Below are 22,728 nucleotides of genomic sequence, written 5' to 3'. Positions count from 1 at the left end.
TCCCTGTGACTGCCTTTCTCCTGCCCACTTGAGGCTGAGTCCTGCCGTTCACCATCCTCAGACCCCATGGCCAGCAGGGCCCCAGCTTCACTGTGACAGACTCTCCTGCCCACTCAAGGGTGAGTCCTGCCCTCCTCTGTTCTCAGGACCCGTGGCCAACAGGCCTCCAGCTTCCCTGCGACTGCCTCTCTCCTGTCCACTCAAGGCTGAGTACTGCCTGCCTCTTTTCTCAGGTCCCGTGGCAACAGGCCTCCAGCTTCCCTGTGACTGCCTCTCTCCTGCCTACGTGAGGCTGAGTCCTCCTCTGTGCTCAGCCCCTTTGGCCCACATGGCTGCAGCTTCTCTGTAACTTCCTCTCCCCTGCCCACTCAAGGCTGAGCCCTGCCCTCCTCAGTCCTCAGGCCCCGTAGCCAACAGGGCTCCAATTTCCCTGTGACTGCCTCTTTCCTACCCACTTGAGGCTGAGTCCTGCCCTCCTCCATTCTGAGCCCCTGTGGCCAACACAGCTCCAGCTTCCCTGTGACTGCCTCTCTCCTGCCCACTGGAGGCTGAGTCCTACCGTCCTCCATTCTCAGCCACAGTGGCCAGCATGGCTCTAGCTTTCCCATGACAGCTTCTCTCCTGCCAACATGAGGCTGAGTCCTGCCCCCTCTGTCCTCAGCCGCCGGGCCAGCAGGGCCTCAGCTTGCCTGTGACAGCCTCTCTCCAGCCCACTCAAGGCTGAGTCCTTCCCTCCTCCATCCTCACCCTCCATGAGCAGCGGGCCTCCAGCTTCCCCCTGACTGCCTCTCTCCTGTCCAGTCAAGACTGCTCTCCTCTTTTCTCAGGCCTTGTGGCCAACAGGCCTCCAGCTTCCTGTGACTGCCTCTGTCCTGCCCACTCAAAGCTGAGTCCAGCCCTCCACTGAGCTCAGCCCCTGTGGCCACATGGCTGCAGCTTCCCTGTGACTGCCTCTCTCCTGTCCACTTGATGCTGAGTCCTGCACTCCTCCATCCTCAACCCTGTGGCCAGCATGGCTCTAGATTCCCCATGACTGCCTCTCTCCAGTCCACTGGAGGCTGAGGCCTGCCCTCCTCCATTCTCAGCCCCTGTGGCCGGCACAGCTCTAGCTTCCCTGTGACTGTTTCTCTCCTGCCCAATCAAGGCTGAGTCCTGCCCTCCTCTGTCCTCAGGCCTCAAGGCCAGAAGGGCTCCAGCTTCCCTGTGACTGCCTCTGTGCTGCCCACTCAAGGCTGAGTCCTGCCCTCCTCCATCCTCAGCCCCTGTGGCCAACAGGGCTCCAGCTTCCCTGTGATTGCCTCACTCTTGTCCACTTGAGGCTGAGTCCTGCCCTCCTCTGTCCTCAGCCCCCATGGCCAGCAAAGCTCCAGCTTCCCTGTAACAACCTCTCTCCTGCCCACTCAAGGCTGAGTCCTGCCCTCTTCCGTCCTCAGCAACCATGGCTGGCATGGCACCAGTTTCCCTGCGACTGCCTCTCTCCAGCCCACTTGAGGATGAGTCCTGCCCTCCTCTGGCCTCAACCTCTGGCCGGCACAGGTCCAGCTTCCCTGTGACTGCCTCTCTCCTGCTCATTCAAGGCTGAGTCCTGCCCTCCTCTGTCCTCAGCCCCCCCTGGCCAGCAGGGCTCCAGCTTCCTTGTGATTGCCTCTCTCGTGCCCACTTGTGGCTGAGTCCTGCCTTCCATCTTCCTCAGGCCCCATGACCAGCAGGGCTCCAGCTTTCCTGTGACAGAGTCTCTCCTGCCCACTCAAGGCTGAGTCCTGGCGTCTTTCATCTTCACACCCCATGGCCGGCAGGCCTCCAGATTCCCCATGACTGCCTCTCTGCTGTTCACTCAAGGCTAAGTCCTGCCCTCATTTGTTCTCAGGCCCCGTGGCCAACAGGCCTCCAGCTTCCCTGTGACTGCCTCTCTCCTGTCCCTTCAAGGCTGAGTCCTGCCCTCCTCCATCCTCAGTCCCCCACGGCAGGCACAGATCCAGCTTCCCTGTGACTTCCTCTCTCCTGCCCACCCAAGGCTGAGTCCAGCCCTCCTCTGTGCTCAGCCCCTGTGGCCCGCACAGCTGCACCTTCCCTGTGACTGCCTCTCTCCTGTCCACTTAAGACTGAGTCCTGCCCTCTTCTGTTCTCAGGCCCCGTGGCCAACAGGCCTCCAGCTTTCCTGTGACTGCCTCTCTCCTGCCCACTCTAGGCTGAGTCCTGGCCTTTTCTGTTGTCAGCCCCCGTGGCAGTCACGGCTCCACCATCCCTGTGACTGCCTCTTTCCTTCCCACTTGAGGCTGAGTCCTGCCCTCCTCCGTTCTCAGCTCCAGTGGCCAGCAGAGCTCCAGCTTGCTATGACAGCCTCTTGCAAGCCCATTTAAGGCGGAGCCCTGCCCTCCTAGTCCTCAGGCCCAGTGGCCAGCAGGGCTCTAGCTTTTCTGTGACTGCCTTTTTCCTGCCCACTTGAGGCTAAGTCCTGCCCTCCTCCATTTCAGCCCCTGTGGCCGGCACAGCTCCAGCTTCCCTGTGACTGCCTCTCTCCTGCCCACATGAGGCTGAGTCCAGCCCTCCTCTGTGCTCAGCCCCTGTGGCCCGTGTGGCTGCAGCTTCCCTGTGACTACATCTCTCCTGCCCACTCAAGGCTGAGCCCTGCCCTCCTCAGTCCTCAGTCCCCAAGGCCAGCAGGTCTCCAGCTTCCATGTGACTGCCTCTCTCCTGCCCACTTGAGGCTGAGTCCTGCCCTCCTCCATTCTCATCCCCTGCGGCCGGCACAGCTCCAGCTTCCCTGTGACTGCCTCTCTCCTGCCCACTGTTGGCTAAGTCCTACCATTCTCCATTCTCAGCCACAGTGACCAGCATGGCACTAGCTTCCCCCTGACAGCTTATCTCCTGCTAACATGAGACTGAGTCTTGCACCCTCTGTCCTCAGCCACCGGGCCAGCAGGGATCCAGCTTGCCTGTGACAGCTTCTCTCCAGCCCACTCAAGGCTGAGTCCTTCCCTCCTCCGTCCTCACCCTCCATGACTGGCGGGCCTCCAGCTTCCCCATGACTGCCTCTCTCCTGTCCCCTCAAGGCTGAGTCCAGCCCTCCTCTGTGCTGAGCCCCTGTGGCCCGCATGGCTGCAGCTTCCCTGTGATTGCCTTTCTCCTGCCCAATCAAGGCTGGTCCTGCCCTCCGTCCTCACCCTCCATGACTAGCGGGTCTCCAGCTTCCCTGTGACTGCCTTTCTACTGTCCCTTCAAGGCTGAATCCTGCCCTCCTCTGTTCTCAGGCCCTGTGGCCAACAGACATCCAGCTTCCCTGTAACTGCCTCTCTCCTGCCCACTCAAGGCTGAGTCCTGCCCTCCTCCGTCCTCAGCAACTGTGGCCGGAATGGCTCCAGTTTCCCTGGGACTGCCTCTCTCCTGTCCCTTCAAGGTTGAGACCTGCCTTCCTCCTTCTTCAGCCCCCCGTGGCCGGCACAGCTCCAGCTTCCCTGTGACTGCCTCTCTCATGCCCACATGAGGCTGAGTCCAGCCCTCCTCTGTGCTTAGCCCCTGCGGCCCCCCTGGCTACAGCTTCCCTGTGACTACCTCTCTCCTGCCCACTCAAGGCTGAGCCCTGCCCATCTCAGTCCTCAGGCCCCGTGGCCAGCAGGGCTCCAGTTTCCCTGTGACTGCCTCTGCCCTGCCCACTTAAAGCTAGTCTTGCCCTCCTCCCTTCTCAGCCCCCGTGGCCAGCAGGGCTCCAACTTGCCTGTGACAGCCTCTTGCAAGCCCACTTAAGGCTGAGCCCTGCCCTCCACCGTCCTCAGGCCCCATGGCCAGCAGGGCTCCAGCTTCCCTGTGAAAGACTCTCTCCTGCCCATTCAAGGCTGGTTCTGCCCTCTTTCGTCTTCAACCCCCATGGCTGGCAGGCCTCCAGCTTCCACCTGACTGCCTCTCTCCTGTCCTCTTAAGGCTGAGTCCTGCCCTCCTCTGTTCTCAGGCCCCGTGGCCAACAGGCGTCTAGCTTCTTTGTGACTGCCTCTCTCCTGCCCACTTTAGACTGAGTCTTGGCCTTCTCTGTTGTCAGGCCCTGTGGCAGTCACGGCTCTAGCTTCCCTGTGACCGCCTCTTTCCTGCCCACTTCAGGCTGAGTACTGCCCTACTCTGTTCTCAGCCTGTGGCCAGCACAGCTCCAACTTCCCTGTACCTGCCTCTGTCCTGCCCACTCAAGGCTGAGCCCTGCCCCCCTCAGTCCTCAGTCCCAAGGCCAGCAGGGCTCCAGCTTCCCTGTGACTGGTTCTCTCCTGCCCACTTGAGGCTGAGTCCTGCCCTCGACTGTCCTCAGCCAACATGGCCAACAGGGCTCCAGCTTCCCTGTTAGACTCTCTCCTGTCCACTCAAGGCTGGTCCTGCCCTCTTTCATCTTCACCCCCCATGGCCGGCAGGCCTCCAGCTTCTCCCTGACTGCCTCTCTCCTGTCCACTCAAGGCTGAGTCCTGCCCTCCTCTGTCCTCAGGTCCCGAGGCCAGCAGGGCTCCAGCTTCCCTGTGACTGCCTCTCTCAATGCCCACTTGAGGCTGAGTCCTGGCCTCCTCTGTCGTCAGACCGGGTGGCAGTCATGGCTCCAGCTTCCCTGTGACTGCCTCTTTCCTGCCCACTTGAGGCTGAGTCCTGCCCTCCTCCATTCTCATCCCCTGCGGCCAGCACAGCTCTAGCTTCCCTGTGACTGCCTCTCTCCTGCCCACTGTTGGCTAAGTCCTACCATTCTCCATTCTCAGCCACAGTGGCCAGCATGGCACTAGCTTCCCCCTAACAGCTTCTCTCCTGCTAACATGAGACTGAGTCCTGCCCCCTCTGTCCTCAGCCGCTGGGCCAACAGGACTCCAGCTTGCCTGTGACAGCCTCTCTCCAGCCCACTCAAGGCTGAGTCCTTCCCTCCTCCATCCTCACCCTCCATGACCGGTGGGCCTCCAGCTTACCCCTGACTGCCTATATCCTGTCCCCTCAAGGCTGAGTCCAGCCCTCCTCTGTGCTCAGCCCCTGTGGCCCGCAAGGCTCCAATTTCCCTGTGACTGCCTCTCTCCTGCCCACTTGAGGCTGAGTCCTGCCCTCCTCTGTCTCAGCCCCCTGTGGCCCACACGGCTGCAGCTTCTGCCTTACTGCCTCTCTCGAGGCTGAGTCCTGCCATCCTCAATCCTCAGCCCCTGTGGCCATCACAGCTTCAGCTTCCCTGTGACAGACTCTCTCCTGCCCACTTTAGGCTGAGTCCTGCCCTCCTCTGTCCTCATCGCCCTGTGGCCAGCATGGCTGCAGCTTCCGCCTTACTGCCTCTCTTGAGGCTGAATCCTGCCCTCCTCCATTCTCAGCCCCCATGTACATCACAGCTCCAGCTTCTCTGTGACTGCCTCTCTCCTGCCCACTAAAGGCTTAGACCTGCCCTCCTCTGTCCTCAGCCCTAGTGGCCTGCATGGCTCCAATTTCCCTGTGACTGCCTCTTTCCTGCCCACTCAAGGCTGAGTCCTGCCCTCCACCGTCCTCAGGCCCCATGGCCAGCAGGGTTCCAGCTTTCCTGTGACAGACACTCTCCTGCCCACTCAAGGCTGAGTCCTGCCCTCTTTCGTCTTCACTCCCTATGGCCGGCAGGTCTCCAGCTTCCCTATGACAGCCTCTCTCCTGCCCACTCTAGGCTGAGTCCTGGCCTTTTCTGTTGACAGCCCCCGTGGCAGTCACGGCTCCAGCTTCCCTGTGACTGCCTCTTTTCTGCCCACTCGAGGCTGAGTTCTGCCCTCCTCTGTTCTCAGCCCCTGTGGCCCGCATGGCTCTAGCTTCTCCCTGACAGCCTCTCTCCTGTCCACTTGAGGCTGAGCCCTGACCTCCTCTGTCCTCAGCCCCCTGTTGCCGGCATGGCTGCTGCTTCCACCTTACTGCCTCACTTGAGGTTGAGGACTGCCCTCCTCAGTCCTCAGCCCCCATGGCCGTCAAGGCTCCAGCTTTCCTGTGACTGTCTCTCTCCTGCCCACATGAGGCTGAGTCTTGTCCTTCTCCATTCTCAGCCCCAGTGGCCAGCATGGCTCTAGCTTACCCCGTGACAGCTTGTCTCCTGCCCACGTGTGGCTGAGTCCTGCCCTCTTTCATCTTCACCACCCATGGCCGGCAGGCCTCCAGCTTCCCCATGACAGCCTCTCTCCTGTGCACTCAAGGCTGAGTCCTGCCCTCCTCTGTTCTCAGGCCCCGTGGCCAATATACCTCCAGCTTCCCTGTGACTGCCTCTCTCCTGCCCACTCTAGGCTGAATCCTGGCTTCCTCTGTTGTAAGCCCGTGTGGCAGTCACGGCTCCAATTTCCCCGTGACTGCCTCTTTCCTGCCCACTTGAGGCTGAGTCCTAGCCTCCTCTGTCCTCTGCTCCTGTGGCCGGCACGGCTCCAGCTTCCCTGTGCCTGCCTCTCTCCTGTCCACTTATGAGTGAGTCCTGCCCTCTTCTGTTCTCAGGCCCCGTGGACAGCAGGGCTCCACCTTCCCTATGACTGCCTCTCTCCGGCCCACTCTAGGCTGAGTCCTGCCCTCCACTGTTCTCAGGCCCCGTGGCCAACAGGCCTCCAGCTTCCTTGTCACTGCCTCTCTCCTGCCCACTCTAGGATGAGTCCTGGCCTTCTCTGTTATCAGCCCCTGTGGCCGGCACAGCTCCAGCTTCCCTGTGACTGCCTCTCTCCTGGCTACTGAAGGCTAAGTCCTGCCCTCCACCGTCCTCAGGCGCCATGGACAGCAGGGCTCCAGCTTCCCTGTGACTGCCTCTCTCCAGCCCACTCAAGGCTGAGTCCTACCCTCCATCCTCACCCTCCATGACTAGCGGGTCTCCAGCTTCCCTGTGACTGCCTCTGTCCTGCCCACTCGAGGATGAGTACTGCCCTTCTCTGTCCTCAGCCATCGTGGCCGGCATTGCTCCAGTTTCCCCCTGACTGCCTCTCTCGAGGTTGAGTCCTGCCCTCATCTGTCCTCAGCCCCCGTGGCCAGCAGGGCCCCAGCTTCCCCATGACAGCCTCTCTCCAGCCCACTGGAGGCTGAGTCCTGCCCTCCTCCATCCTCACCCCTGTGGCCGGCATGGCTCTAGCTTCCCCGTGATTGCCTCTCTCGTACCCACGTGAGGCTGAATCCTGCCCTCCTCCTTTCTCAGCCCCTGTGGCCAGTATGGCTCTAGCTTCCCCCCTGACAGCTTCTCTTCTGCCCACATGAGGCTGAGTCCTGCCCTCTTCTGTCCTCAGCCCCTGAAGCTAGAACGGCTCCAGCTTGCCTTTGACTGCCTCTCTCCTGGCCACTCAAGGCTGAGTCCTGCCCTTCTCCGTCCTCAGGCCCCATGGTAGTCACTGCTCCAGCTTCCCTATGACTGCCTCTCCTGCCCACTTGAGGCTGAGTCCTGCCCTCTGCTGTCCTCGGCCCCCTCTGGCCCGCATGGCTGAAGCTTCCCTGTGACTGCCTCTCTCCTGCCCACTTGAGGCTGAGTACTGCCCTCCTCCATTCTCAGCCACAGTAGCCAGCATGGCTCTAGCTTCCCCATGACAGCTTCTCTCCTGCCTACATGAGGCTGAGTCCTGACCTCCTCTGCCCTCAACCCAATGGGGCCGGCACAAATCCAGCTTCCCTGTAACAGCCTCTCTCCTGCCCACTCAAGGCTGAATTCTTCCCTCCTCTGTCCTCAGCCCCCTGTGGCCAGCTTGGCTCCAGCTTCTCCCTTACTGCCTCTCTCGAGGCTGAGGACTGCCCTCCTCCATCCTCAACCCCCCGTGGCCATCAAGGCTCCAGCTTCCCTGTGACTGCCTCTCTCCTGCCCACATGAGGCTGAGTCCTGCCCTCCTCTGTCTTCAGCCCCCCCCCCCCCCGTAGCCAACAGGGCTCCTGCTTGCCTGTGACAGCCTCTCTCCTGCCCACTCAAGGCTGAGTCCTGGCTTCCTCTGTCATCAGTGCCTGTGGCAGTCATGGCTCCAGCTTCCCTGTGATTGCCTCTCTTCTGCCCACTTGAGGCTGAGTCCTGCCCTGCTCCGTTCTCAGCCCCTCTGGCAGGCACAGCTCCAGCTTTCCTGTGACTGCCTCTCTTCTGCCCACTCAAGGCTGAGTCCGCTCTCCTACTTCCTCAGCAACCATGGCCGGCATTGCTCCAGTTTCCCTGTGACAGCCTCTCCTGCTCACTTTAGGCTGAATCCTGCCCTCTTCCGTTCTCAGCCTTTGTGGCCGGCACAGCTCCAGCTTCCCTGTGACTGCCTCTCTCCTGTGCACATGAGGCTGAGTCCTGCCCTCCTCTGTCCTCAGCAACCGTGGCCGGCATGGCTCCAGTTTCCCTGGGACTGCCTCTCTCCTGCCCACTTGAGGCTGAGTCCTGCCCTCCTCAATCCTCAGGCCCCGTGGCCAGCAGGGCTCCAGCTTCCCTGTGACTGCCCACTCAATGCTGAGTCCTGCCCTCCTCTGTCCTCAGGCACCCCCCCCCCGTGGCCGTCACAGCTCCAGCTTCCCTGTGACTGCCTCTCTCCTGCCCACATGAGGTTAAGTCCTGCCCTCCTCTGTCTTCAGGCCCCATGGCCAGCAGGGCTCCAGCTTCCCTGTGATTGCCTCTCTCCTGCCCACTCAAGGCTGAGTCCTGCCCTCCTCTGTTCTCAGCCCCCATGGCTGGCACAGCTCCAGCTTCCCTATGACCAGCTCTGACACTTATTTCTGAGCCGCAATGACCTCTTCCTGCCTGGTGCCTGCCCCAGCGCCATTTCCCTTCAGTCTCAGCCCCTGCTGACATCACTGCACATAATACTCTTCAGCTCATCCATGTGTTTCAGCAAGAAAGCGATACACTTGTGGTGACATTGTGCCTAGGATGCACCCAGAGAAGGCCATTTTAGCTCAGTATAAAATGTGCTCATAGTGCTGGTAATGAAACAGGGGCATAGAGGGCAGGTGACCAAAGAGCACTGGACCCTCATGTCACATCCTGCCCTGGTCAGGAGGGGTAGGAGGATGGGGTGGTAGGAGGAACAGGAGGCTGGTATGGGGGTGGTAAGGGGGGGCTGGCATGGCAGGAGGGACAGGAGGCTGGGGTGGATATGTTTGGTGGAAGGAACAAGGAGAGCCACATCCATCAGGAGCAATAGAGTGGAAAGATCCAAGTACAGAGCACGTGGAAAGAGAAGAGTTCTGGAGAGTTCTGAGATCCGTGTTTTATGGCAGCACTGACAGCCAAAGTGGACTGAAAAGCCTTCGGAAATACCCAAGGAACAATTCAGAAAAGACCAAAGATACCCAAAGTTTTCTTTCTTTAGGGACACGCATGGTGGCTCATACCTGTAACCCCATAATTAGGGATTACAGAGGCAGGAGCTGTAAATTCCAGGCCAGGCTGCATCTTAGGGGAAAGCCGGAAAAGAACCAAACAGCAGGGAACAAACACGCGTACTGGAGCCGTCAGAGAGGCCTGCAGTCATGGAGGGCTCGGAGGACCCCAGCACCCCCTGGCACCAGCCTCACAAATCACAGCAGCTGGTGATTGCCTCCCAGGGCTTCCACTCCTGTGGAAACTCTCCAGTGACCCGCAGGGGAGCCTGTGCCATGGAGCCTGTCCCAGAGATGTCCCGGGGCCAGCCTGGCCAGGCCAGGGCCCTGACATGCCTCCAGGGCCCAGAAACGCCCCATTCTTACCTTTCTACCTGGGAAAGAGTCTGCCAACCCAAAGCCATAGGGTTTCTACCTGATTTAACCACATAAACACTTGAAACTTCCCAATATAAAAGGTAAAAAGGAAAATGACAAACTGAGAAATAAAAATTTTGTGTCTGGGTGCTGTTCCTTAGTTCTTTGCTACTCAAGGCTGATGCTCTACCCTTAAGCCACAGCTCCACTTCTGGTTTTTGTGTGATAAACTGGAAATGAAGAGTCTTATAGACTTTCCAGCCTATGCTGGCTTTGAACTGCGATCCTCAGAGTAGCTAGGATTACAAGTGTGAGCCACTGGCATCTGGCTAAGCAAAGTAACATTTTCAGTATACAAAACCCAAGATCAGTTTCTTTCAAACATAGAGTTTATATATACCAATAAAAAATGGCTGAGCCCATTTATGTAAGAACATACAATGCAAATAGCCAACAAACAGAAAAAGAAAGTTTATCTTCTGAAATGCTAATCAAAACACCTGGGTACCATCTACCTGTCTCTAGCTGGCTGCGTGCCCAACACAGCCCCGGCCAGCCCTGGGGCAGCTGCCTGGCCGCAGGCAGCTGGGCCGCAGGCCCATGCTCTGTTTGCACCATCAGGCCAACCGGGCACTTCGTGGCCCAACGCCCAGCAACCCAGGCTCAGGTTTCCCATGACAGCAGGAGACACGCAGACCCCGGGGCTCCTCCATTGACTGGAGATGCCCGGTGGTTGCCCCAACCCCTCATCAGAGAGGACGTTGCTCTCAGATGTTGCAGCCATCATGTTTGAGGATCAAAAGGAAAACAGAAAGGGGCTCGGTTTGGTGTCTCTTGAACCCAGAGAGCTATGTGTTCCCTCCAAAGGTGGAAGGTCAGAGCACGGACAGCAGGGCTGGGACAACTTCACACAGCAGGCCTTGTCTGGGTCACAATTGACAGTCTGTCCCCCGCAGACACGTCCTTGCCACCACACACAGGGACCCCTGTCTGGCCCCACACCCGGGTGCCCCAGCTCCAACAGCTGGTGTGCTGGAATTCACAGGCCCTGAGTCACCACAGGCCAGGCACCCACGCTTTGTTCCCAGAAGGCTGGGGCTCCAGCGAGGGGCTCTGGGAAAAGGCCCCACAGCCTACAGAGCAAGGGGGTCACCAGGAACTTTCCTGGGGCACAGGAGGCCACACAGCTGTCACCCATCACGGGCAAGGCTAGCCCAGGTTGCTCTGGACCAAGTCCCATGTCATTGTGCCCCTGTAGCCTGTGTTAAAGACAATCATCAGCCTGTTGTGGCTGTCTGGGGCCTGGTCACTGTGTGAGGGACTGGCCCCAGGTGGGCAATTCCTGCCTAAGTGCCTTGTTTGGTTACCTGGCTTTAAATTATTGATCATATCTTTGGTTTGGGTTTTTATGTTTTTCTATGTTTTTGAGACAGTCCATGATGGCCTCAAAATTATGATCTTCCTGCCTCAGCCTCCTAGAGCTGGGTTACTTGTATGAACCACCACCCCTGGCTTGCTGGCTTGTTTTCACGGGGTCCTGAGCCTTCATTTTGCAGCTCAGTAGCAGCCTGGATGGAACACAGCACACACTGGGGCACAAGCTGACCATGGCAGGCTGGAAACCCAGTAATAAGATGGCTGAAGGGTTTTCCCGGGGAGCCAGGGTCCCCAGAGAAACCTCAGAAGCATAGGGTGACTTTCAGGGCTCCAAAGGGGCCAGAGTGCCAGGAAAAACACACCACCTGGGCATAGAGACCACATGCCCTGCACTGGGGGCTCTGCTCCCCAGGCTGGAGCATGGCTGGGGGTGCCTGCCATCCTCTGTCCTGGGTGGACGGCCCTTCCCCCACTCCGCCCAGGCCGGCCCAGCACACGGGATGGCACAGGGTTACCTGGAACTTGTCAGCGTCTGCTCCCCCAGCCTGACCCAGGAATAGGCCAGCTCCGTGCTCCAGCTCCAGGCCTGGCAACGACCTTGCAAATGGCACCCTCTGAAACTCGTCGCAGTCCAAGTAGAGAGCCACAGTGCCACCGTCCACGCTGAGCGCAAAGCGAGTCCACCGGCCGACAAGTGCGGGCAGGCGGAAGCTTGCAGCCACGTGGGTCTGCGCAGCGCCTGGCTCAGTGTAGAGCAGGGAGACGTTCTGGTACCCACCCTGCACCTCTGACAGCTTCACGCCCAGCGACACCAGGGCCTGCGCCGCGTCCGTGATGGCGAGCAGCACGCCCGGGCCCGCCGTGGCCGGCCGGATGTGGAACAGCAGCGAGAAGTCTCGGAAGAAGAGTCTGGGGAAGTGGCTCTGCGCGCCCTGTCCACTGTTGGCGCCCGGTCCAAAGTCATAAGCGGGCCCCACGTCAGGGTCCTCGATGGGGGTGATCTGCGGGGGCAGGGGCTCCCTGAGGAGCTGCAGGAGCCCCACTTCCTCGACAGCGCTCTCTGCAAGGAGAAGGATGCCTGTTAGTGGTCATGGAGCCCCAGGCACGCAGGGAGTGGGGGAAGGGATAGCGGGTCAGTCAGCTGGGGCAGGACCCTCTTCCCTGCTCCACCCGGCCCTCTGAGCTCCGCTAGCCAGTGATCACCGGCAGCGGCATTTGGGAGGCAGGCCGCTCCGCCGGCCTGCAGGCCGAGTGGGGGCAGCCAGGGCAGAGGGAAGAGCCTAAGCTGCACATGTCAGAGGCCTACAGCTCCAGGCTGCACAGCGCGGGTCAGAGACGCGAGACATGCTGTGTCCCATCTAGCAGGTCTCCACTGTCATGCGGCCTCCAGCTGACACTGACACAGGAATCCCTCCCAGGTCTCCTCCAAGCCAGTCGAGGTGCGGACCTGGATCTTTTATGGGGTGTGGAAGTGGCTGGTCCTGGTCTCTGTACAAGGCTTTGAGCAGTGAGGGGTCCCTAACCCCCCTGCAGCCTCCCACAAGTTGCCATGGGTACTGCCCAGGGAGGAGGGGCTCCCAGCAGCAGCCCTGGCAGACTCCCTGGCTGCACAGGTAGGTCGTCTGGACTCCGAGTCACTGACTGCCTCATTCACTCACGCCACTACTGACGCCCACTCCTGGCCCAGGCCTGCCTTCCCCGTCCTCCAGGGAATCAACCGTGCAACACGCATGAGAGTTACTTTGCTGCTGGCAACTGGGTGCTCACCCTCACTTCTTGTCCTTCCCAGCGAGGCCAGAGGCCACTGCAGGACACAGAACCTCCTCCCTGCAATGCTCTCAGGAACGGGGCTGTGACAGAAGCCCCACCACATCTGGAGAGCATGGTCAGTGCTGGACGCAGGATGGGCAAGGAACATTCCAGGAGGGCTGCTCCGCCCCTAACACACACGCCCCTGTGCCATAGCCTGGCCCAGGCCTGCTCCAGGCCTTTCTCAGGCCTCCTCTTCCCCATGCCCAAAGTCTGAGTCTGGACTTCTCACAACAGGTCTGACAGGGGCTGGGAAGGTGGCTCAGTGGTAGAGCACTTGCCTTGCCTGCTTGAGGCCCTGGGTTCGATTCCTCAGCATCACATAAGCAAAAAAGAAAAAAGCTGGAAGTGGTGTTGTGACTCAAGTGAGAGTGCTAGCCTTGATCTGAAGAGCTGAGGGACAGCGCCCAGGCCCAGAGTTCAGGCCCCACGACAGGACCCAAAACAAAAAACAAAAAACCAGATCTGACAGTCCCATGGGAGTTGACCCTGGGCTGTGGCAGGCCTGTGTCAAGAACTCTCCCTTGGAAGGGGCAGCAATCTGCAGGTGTCCTGAGAGACTGCAAAAGCTGAAGGGGCCAGCATGTGAACGCATGTGTGCACACACCAGGAGGGGCCAGTGTGTGAATGCATGTGTGCACATACCAGGAGTGATCAGCATGTGTGCCGTGTGTGCACATGCACTGCATCAAATGTCAGGTCTGCACTGTGGATCCAGGCAGATAGGCTCTCAGGACAGAGGAGAGGGAAGAAATGCTGAGCCCTGACTTTACAAGTCAGGCTGTGTCAAAGAACACTAACCAGAAGGGACACTGCCATACACAGTATCCTCCAGGGCCGCAGCAGCACAGCCATGTGGCAGCATGGGCGCCGGGCCTGGTGGCGGGGCTCTCTGCGGTCCCCTCATGCTGCTTGCTGTGGGTCCTGTGTGCAGCTGGCCGCGACGTGGGCCAGGCCTTGGTGGGACCCAGCAGGGCCCAGGTCCCTCTTAACTCAGGATGCAGCAGCTGCTGCTGCCCGGGCTGGAAGACGCCAGCGTTACACAGCGGCCCCAGATCCTCGGGGGTGCGGCTCCCATTTCTTTTCCAGGAACTTCCCTTTGCCTCTGAAGCTAGGGCCCTAAGATCCTTGATCTGCCCGCTGGTTGAGGTACTGAGAGGAGCAGGTCACGGCCTCCCGTGCTTGGGTGCAGGCCCCGTGCTCTTGGATGGGAGGCCAAATGCTCTCTCAGGGGTGAAAGCCTGCACCAGGGAGGCCTTTCTGGGAGGAGGACAGCCTCTCTGCCCACGGAGCCCTTCTGGCTGTCCCCAGACCCAGGATCCCACCACCCTCCCTCCCTGGAGGCTCTGGAAGCCCCTTTAACTGCAGCCAGCATTGCCCCATGGTGGAGAGAGGCCCGGTCAGCAGGCCCTCCCCTGTGCCCCCAAACAGCTGAGAACACAGCCCTTCCCTGCGGGGCACAGCCCTGTGTGTGTGTGGGGGGGCTACCCTGAGGCAGTCAGGGACGTAGTCTATTCCCTTCTGGAAGCACGGCCTTCACTACTAGCCTCATCCTCACCCAGCCAGGGCCCAAGCGTGGCACTGAGGGCAGGCGTGTGTCCCAGCCTGTGCCAGGGCTCCCCCAGAAAATACTCGATTATGGCAAATGTCACAAAAAGGCCCTACCTCAGGGACCCTGGGAAGAGAAGGCACAAACACCCAGCAATAGGAGGACACACCTGCTGCCACCGGACACCTCCAGGGACAAGACCTGCAGCCCAGCCAGACTCCTGACCCCCACTGGGGAAAAGGCCCCCAAGTGGGTGGGGAGGTCTCCTACGGGGCCACACCCGAGCTCTCAGCACCCCACACAGCGGCTCCCAGGACCATGGCTCAGAGACACAGCCTGCAGCCCACCCAGCTGTAACCACACGCAGCAGGGTTGCTGGGGGCTTGCCCTTGCCTGTCTCCCCTCCTGCAGGGAGGTCTCTCCACTGTTAGGCCTAGCTCCTGAGCCATCATCCTGCTTCCGGCCTCCGGGGGCATGCCCAAAGTGGCCCAGAAACTTTTAATTCAGCATAGGAGAAGAAGGCGGGGCTGAGACACTGGACTGCGCCAAACAACTTCTGTGCGACCTTCTAGAGAAACCCATAGGGAATCATGGCAGTCCCACAGCATTTCCCGTTCCTGGGGTCTGCTCAGAACTCTGTGTGCACATGGGCAGGGCAGCCCCCAGTGCTGGACTCACCCCGAGCCCAGTGTCACCACACACAGGAGTCCAGGAGCAAGAGCACAGCAGACTTCCTAGCACAATACCGCCTGCCCGGCAGCGGGCTGAGATGTAGGACGCACTGGGGCCCGAGTCCCGACTCAGCCTGAGGAGGGCTCCGTGGTCTTAACCCCCCCGTCTGTCTGGTTCCGTCCAGGCATAGTGCAGGACGTCAGGGTGGGAGGCTCAGTGACACCTCCAGGGGAGACCCACAGCCTCCGTTCTAAGACACACACATGTTCAGGATCCTCACGGAAGCAAGAGGCAGAAACCACAACATTCACCACTCACTAAAATCCACAAGATGACAGGGTGGGGTAGGCCACGTGTGTTAGCAGTCAGAAGGCACTGGAGCTGTCCTGTGGGGTACGAGGCAAGCAGGGGCCACGTAAGGCAGGGGGCAAAGAGCAAACGGCAAAAAACAGCCTTGACAGGCCAAGGGGAAACATCAGGCAAACAGTTCCACAGCAAGCATTGCGACAGGACGCCAGCGGGGCAGAGGTCAGGGTGACAGTGTGGGGGGACGCGGGGACAGCGTGCCAGGGCCCGCAGGTGTGCCCCTGGCCACCAGGTCCCAGACTGCAGGGGGGAGGGGGGAGTGTTGGCAATGACAAAGCCTGGGGTCCCCGCTCAGTCCCCCTTTCCCTAAGCAGTGTTCATGGTAAACTCCACAGTCCTGATTTGTCCCTCAGAAGTAATGACAGAGAACAGCCTGGGCAGCAGCACCGTCACCCCCCATGCCAGAAGGAAAACACTTGCAGAACGAACATCTCTAGGGTCACAGCACACCCTGACACAAAGACTAAAACCATCCTGAGCAGGAGACACCTGTCCTGATGGAGGCCTGGCACTGCCCCTGTCGCCGCATGACAACCTACCCCCATCCACCCTGCCTGGGACCGTCCTGCTCGGGGTCAGTGATGCCCTAGAGTGATGCCCAATGAGGTCTGAGGGTGGCGGTCCCCCGAGGAGACAGGTAGTACCTTCCTGTGGGCAGAACGCAGCCCGGGCTGCAGACCCAGGCCAGGCCCCCACAGGGCACCGGCCACGGCAGGCACCGTGCGGCAGGGGATGGCAGGATGTGACAGAGTCACCCGAGATGAAGACAAAGCAGAAAGGGAAGCGGGCAGGCGGGGGGGGGGCATGGAGAGGCACAACTTTGGGGCCAGCAGGCCTCCTCCTGGGGACACCTGGGAGGTGTCAGGGACACACACACACACACACACACACACACACACACACAAGGACACCCTAAAGAATGAAAAGCACACTGTGGTCAGATGAGAGGAGGCACTGCAAGGCGGCGGTGCAAGCAGCTGGTCACACACAAGGACCGCACCGCACCGCCATCTTGGTGGATTCCTGACCTGAATCTTTGGAGGCCAGAAGGCCGTGACCAACATCTTCAAAGGGTGGAAAGGAAAATGATCATCCATTCAACCAAGAATCAAGAATGCTGAGAGAGGAAAACTCACCCCCAAAGCAGACCTGACAAAGTGGCAAAGAGTTTTTGCCAAGATAGAGAAGCACATCCTGGAACTCATGCACAATCTCAAGGAACCTCAAACAACCAAAACAATCTGAAAAAAGAACAAAGCTGGAGGGGTCACAATTCTCAGCTTCCAAACATCCTAGAAAACTGCCATCATCAATGCAGTGTGGCACTGGATACAGACAGATATACAGAGCTAGGCACAACGGCACATGCCTGCAATCCCAGAGCTTGGGAGGCTAAGACAAAAGCGTCTGAAGTTTGAGGCCAGTCTGGTCTATATAGCAAGGTCCTGTCCTGCTGGGGCTCTACCTCCAGTCCAGGCAGCCACTTTGTTGTTGGTGGTGGTAATAGGGCTTGAACTCGGGGCCTGGGTGCTGTCCCTCAGCTCTTCAGCGAGTTGAAGTGGCGAACACTCTACCACTTGAGCCACAGCGCTACTTTCAGTTTTCTGTTGGTTTATTGGAGATAAGAGTCTCACAGACTTTCCTGCCCAGGCTGGCTTTGAACCATGATCCTTAGATCTCAGCCTCCTCAGTAGCTAGGATTGCAGGCGTTAGCCACCGGCAGCTCCAATTGGTGCCACAATCTGTGTTGGATGTGTGGCTCAGCAGGAAGGCAAGCTTGTTTCCAGCCAGGAGACAGTTTGCTGTGGCTCCTGCACATGCACTGCAGGCTCTAGGTAATGAGGAATTAGCAAGTGTTCCTTCAGGGCTGGCTAAACGCCCCAAGCCTTAGGAGTCCCTGGGTATTCTCTCTGGCTCCGGCAACGTCACAGATCACACAAGCACCATTCTGGCAGGAGGCCACCCTGGGCCTTTCACCTGCCTTCCTGGAATGTTCTACTTCAAGGGTCATGTCGCATCTCCTCATGCACTAGGAAGTTACCACTTTTATGTCAGCTGCAGAGATAGCCCCAAAGATGGGGATCAGTGAACGCAGGACTTCTGGGACAGGGGCTTATCGGGTGACAGCCAACAAAGTCAGCACACACCAATGATGCTGAGATAACTGGGTGTCCCAGTGCTGAAGAAAGAGGTAGGCTCTGACATGCCACCACATACTACCAGAGACCTAAAGACTTAGCACCACATACTGCCAGAGACCTAAAGACAACACCACATACTGCCAGACATCTAAAGACAGCACCACATACTGCCAGAGACCTAAAGACAGCACCACATACTGCCAGAGACCTAAAGACAACACCACATACTGCCAGACATCTAAAGACAGCACCACATACTGCCAGAGACCTAAAGACTTAACACCACATACTGCCAGACATCTAAAGACACCACCACATACTACCAGAGACCTAAAGACTTAACACCACATACTTCCAGAGACCTAAAGACAACACCACATACTGCCAGAGACCTAAAGACAGCACCACATACTGCCAGAGACCTAAAGACAACACCACATACTGCCAGACATCTAAAGACAGCGCCACATACTGCCAGAGACCTAAAGATTTATCACCACATACTGCCAGAGACCTAAAGACAACACCACATACTGCCAGAGACCTAAAGACTTAACACCACATACTTCCAGATTTAGCACCACATACTACCAGAGACCTAAAGACTTAACACCACATCCTACCAGAGATCTAACAACAGCACCACATACTACCAGAGACCTAAAGACTTAGTACCATACATAACAACTTAACTCCAATGGTCAAAGACCTGAATGTGAGCGGAAGGAAACAGAAGTCAGGTCTGTTGGATTGAAATCCCTCTACACAACTACTCAAAACTAATAAAAAACAATTTAAGACAAGTAAGGTTGGCTATGACACCACAGGCGGTAGAGAAACAGTAGGAAAACTGGCTTCATGGAGTTTTAAAACGTCATTGCATCAAGACAACAGAGTAAAAGGCAGCCCCAGAATGGGAGCAAATGTCTGTGAATCATGGTGCTGAGAGGGAATTAATGTCCGGAATTTAAAAGAATTCTTTAGGTTCAATCAAAAAGCAAATGACCTAATTAAAAATGGGCAAAGGACTTGAGTTGACTCTCCAGTGAGCAAATGGAAGTGTGTGCAGGGTCACTCAGAGCTAGGGGACCAAAGTGCACACTCCTAGGAGGCCAGCCCACACCACGGGGATTGCTGTTCTGTCTGAACAGACAAAACGAAGGACTCACAGACAAAAGAACAAACTAGAAGGAAATGAAAAGGCCGAAAAGAAGTGTTTTATATTGATATCCACACAACTACACACACAGAGACAGGCACACACACACAGGCTCACAGACACACACACAGACAGGCACACATGTTCACTGCAGCCACGCCGTGGATTGAACCCAGGGGATCCTGGGAAGCTGGGGAGGAGTTGCAGACACAGTTACAGACGATGGGAATCTTGTCTCTTTGACACAGATGAGCCTGGTGGATGTTAAGAAACCAGGCTCAGAGACCAACACCGCAGGCCCTCGCGTATCTGTGCGATCTGAACAAGCTGAACTTGGAGGGCAGAGCATGGAGCTGCAGAGGACCAACCCCACAGAGCACAGGGAGCGGCCGTCAGCACCTCACAAGCCGCCCTGGGACTGACCTCACACATCCACACGGAGTGCACTGGACTGTGGTCACATGCGCAATGCGTTTGTACATAAAATCACACTTGCCACGGGCTCCCAGACCACCACCCAGGACCCCTGAGCCCCAGGGAGGCCGTGGGGGTGGATGCCCCGGGCAGCGGGCAGCGCAGGTGGGCTGGTACACCTCAGAGGGACTGGTGGCATGTGGAAGCTCTGTCAGCACCATACAACAAATATTTGCAGATTGCCAGGAGGGAGAGATAAGTGTTCAGGTACTTTTCCACGGAGGCGGTCTTGCCCGCTTCCTGAATCAAAGTTAAACAGAAACCTCAGGTTAACTGAAGCGTTGTCAAGGACAGTAACATTCCGTAAGTCCTACTCCAATTAAAGCAGCAAGATGCAAACCTGTAGTGAGCACTGCTGCGCTCTGCCAGGGCGGGGTGAGGCTGGGCACAGGGCGGGGGTCTCAGGGGTCACGGGGGATGAGGCTGGGCGTAGGGCGGGGGATGGGGGATGAGGCTGGGCATAGGGCGGGGGTCTTGGGGGGGGTCCCCAGGGGTCATAGGCATGGGGCAGGGGCCGCGAGAGGGGGTCCCCGGGGGGTCATGGGCACAGGGCGAGGTGGCACCTGTGGGATGTCACAGCGATGAGCCCAAAGGGGCCTCCACTGTCTCCTCCAATGTGCCACCGAGGCCCCCAAGGCTCAGGGAGGTCGGGTGCCCCTGTGTGGCCACGCCCCCGCAGGGGACACAGGGCCTCCCCAAGCCTGCCGGAGCAGCACACTCTGAGCTGCCAGGCACAGCGGCTGTGGGATGGGGGGGGACACAGCTGCCCGCTGCTGCTCCTGCCACCCTCCAGATGAAGGGCAAGTGACCGCCCAGGCTCCAGCCAGAGCCCCTGCCCCCAGCCTGCCCCCACACCCCGCCCTGCTCATCTCTACTCGCTGGGGTGCGGCCACCCTGTGCCATCCTCACGGCTCCCATGTCCTTCCCAGGGCCGGCATTGCCCTCCCTCCTCACCCCAGGCCTCCACCAGGGCCTTTGTGGGGAAGAACCCCTGGCAGTAGCCAGGCTTGCTGGGGGTCAGCAGGGCAGCATCACGTCGACTGCAGACGCCCGACCTGGGTTCCACAGAGCCGGCTCGCGCCTGAGGGCCGAGGGTCAGGGCCAGCTCTGCACGAGGTGGGGACAGACAGCCAAGGCCTTCCGCCAAAGCCGCGCCGAGGGCTGGCAGGGGAGCCCGGCTCAGAGGCCCAGAAGGGAGGAGCTGCCAGACCCGCCTCCACTGCCTCCGCTCTGGAGGTGCTCAGAACCAGCCTGTCCCTGCTGCTGTTCACCTCTCCCCAAGCAGCAAGGGTGACGGGGTACAGGCCAGGTCCCCCCCATGGCAAGGCCGTGGGTGCATCGTGGGGCCCAGGCCTGCACCCGCCCCGTGGCTGGCTGGAGCCACAGAACTGGAGATGTGCAGCCTAACCCGCTGGGCGCAGGAGGAGGCGGGTCTGTCAGAAATGACAGCCCCCGCAGGCACACATCAGGGCTCCACCTGTCAGCTTCCTGTCAGTGACCGAAGATGTAACCCAGGACACAAGGCTACGTCCTGTGTCGGAGAACAGGGATGTGGCTATGTCCTGTGACAGGACAAAATGGACACAGGAGAGCTCCTGTGAGGACTGAGCAAACACACAGTGGAGATCACCAGGAGCAGGCGACACCCCGGACACCGGCTGCCTGCCCAGGCCTGGGTCAGGCCCAGCTTCCATCCCACCCCAGAGCCCAGTCAGGGGCTACGCCTGCCCCTCCCTGCCTCCCCTCCCCCGCAGGCTCTGGAGGGGTAGAGAAGGGCCGGGGGTCAAGTCAGCCCTGGCTGATTCCATCTGGCAAGGCAAAAGGGAGGAGGGGCAGTGGCCAGCCAGTTACCTGCAGCTGGCCCAATGAACACACAGTACCCTTCCTCTTGGTCAGGGAGTGAGGCGCAGGGGATGGGCAGCCCGGCCCCCTCCAGGCCGCTCCAGCAGGCATCCTCCAGCACCTTGCAGAACTGGCGGCAGGGTGGCAGGGCGGGTGGCGGGCCCGGGCCCGGGCCGCATGGAGGGGCCAGCAGCAAGCAGAAGAACCAGGCAAGGAAGGGGTGGCAGTGCGTGCGGAGGAGGCCCGTCCACGCCCGCGCGGCAGCTCGCACCTCCTCGCTGCTCTTGTGGTGGAGGAGGTTGGGCAGCCAGGAGTGCCCGAACCCCAGATGGCTGCAGACAGGAAGGCCGGGCGGCAGGGGCAGGCAGCGGCCGGCAGGGGCCTGTGGGGCAGCCCCCAGCAAGGCTGCGTTATTAGCGAGACCAGGCACCGGAGAACCAGCCCCGTGGGAGAACCAAGCACCACGGTCTCCACACGGTGCTGGCGCTGCCACCTGAGCCAGGCGGGCGGAGGGGGCAGAGGGAGGCGCGGAGGAGGCGCTGCGCGTGGCCAGGGGACCCACCACCAGCGGAAGCAGAAGTGGCGTGAGCATGGGCGCCACGGGTCCTTCGGGGCATCCGTGCCGCGGGCTGGGACCGGCCGCCACCGGCAAGCGTCTTCCCCTGTCCAGGTGCCCAGGCTGCCAGGCGGGTGCTCTGCCTGGTATGGAGGAGAGAGGAGCTCTACCTGTGGGTACCGGCGGTGCTGTGGAACCCCACTGGGGTGCCTGGGTCCTGCTCCAAGAGGGAGATGGCTGGGTGGGCGCAGCCAGGGTGCTGGCCTCGGGGCTCTGGGTGTCCGGTGAGCCCAGAGCTCCACTGCTTGGCCAGAGAATAGTCCTGCTCTCCTGGGGGTTGCTGGAGAGCCCCGTGTGGGTGGGGGGGTCCGCCACAGCCGAGTTCGGGGTAGGAGTGGCATCATCCCACAGCTGGACGAAGCTCCGGATGCCCTCAGCGACATTCAAGATCTTGGCTCCGACGCCAGCAATGTTCTCCTCCTTCGTGTCAGGGCTCGCGGCCGGGGTGGCCGGGGCCGTGGGGGGGGCGGAGGGCCCAGGCCGGCCAGGCCCTTGGTGTTCCCTAGGCAGCTCTGGGCTGGCAGAGAGCGGTGCTGGCTCTGTGGGGTCATGCCGGGGGCCCGCGTGTGTGGGGCGGGGGACCAGGGTGGCAGGGGAGTCGGAGAGCTTACTGGACCACAGCCATTCCAGACTCAGCAGGTTGGCCCCGGCAGACGGAAGGCAGGGCAGCAGCAGCAGCAGCAGCAGCAGCAGCGGCGTTGGCAGCAGCAGGCAGAGGCGTCCGCTGGGGTCGGGAGCCATCAGGGCTGTGAGCGCAGCAGCTGCCCGGTGGGCCAGGAGGCGGGGCCTGCGGGCAGAGCCCGCCCACCCCCTCTCTCAGTTCTCTGCTTACTCCCAGCAGCTTTCTGCTACTTTTCCACTCCCGCAGAAGGGCCAGTCCTGAGAGCCAAGGTGACCCGCTGACCTCCACGTTCCGCTTAACTCCTTCCCTCCCATTTTTCCAAGACATCCACAGGGCAGGGCATTCCGAGGAGCAGCCAGAGGAGCTCCTGTATGTCCAAACTGCTGAGTGTGTGGGCGCAGGCCTTCAGGCCAGGGCCCACGGAGGCCTCAGCCCAGCCCCAGTGGAGAATGCTGGAAGTCCTGGCCTCCAGCCACTGTTCTGTGGTCAAAC

General features: G+C 59.8%; 1 protein-coding gene across 1 annotated transcript in view; it reads right to left on the bottom strand.

Annotated features, from left to right (window-relative positions):
• Col18a1 (collagen, type XVIII, alpha 1) overlaps positions 1-22,355 on the bottom strand; it is a 55,784-nt gene extending 33,429 nt beyond the window's left edge. Inside the window, exons 1-2 of the mRNA XM_013032900.1 lie at positions 21,008-22,355; positions 11,502-12,046 (exon numbers count right to left, since the gene is read on the bottom strand). Of these exons, the coding sequence (XP_012888354.1) occupies positions 11,502-12,046; positions 21,008-22,355 (1,893 nt within the window). The remainder of the gene's footprint in view (positions 1-11,501; positions 12,047-21,007) is intronic.
• Between the last annotated feature and the right edge of the window lie 373 nt (positions 22,356-22,728).

The sequence above is a fragment of the Dipodomys ordii genome, unplaced genomic scaffold (genome assembly GCF_000151885.1).
Source record: "Dipodomys ordii isolate 6190 unplaced genomic scaffold, Dord_2.0 Scaffold159, whole genome shotgun sequence".
Taxonomy (NCBI): Eukaryota; Metazoa; Chordata; class Mammalia; order Rodentia; family Heteromyidae; genus Dipodomys; species Dipodomys ordii.
The sequence above is the reverse complement of the archived record's forward strand: the minus strand, read 5'-3'. Positions and strand labels throughout refer to the sequence as shown.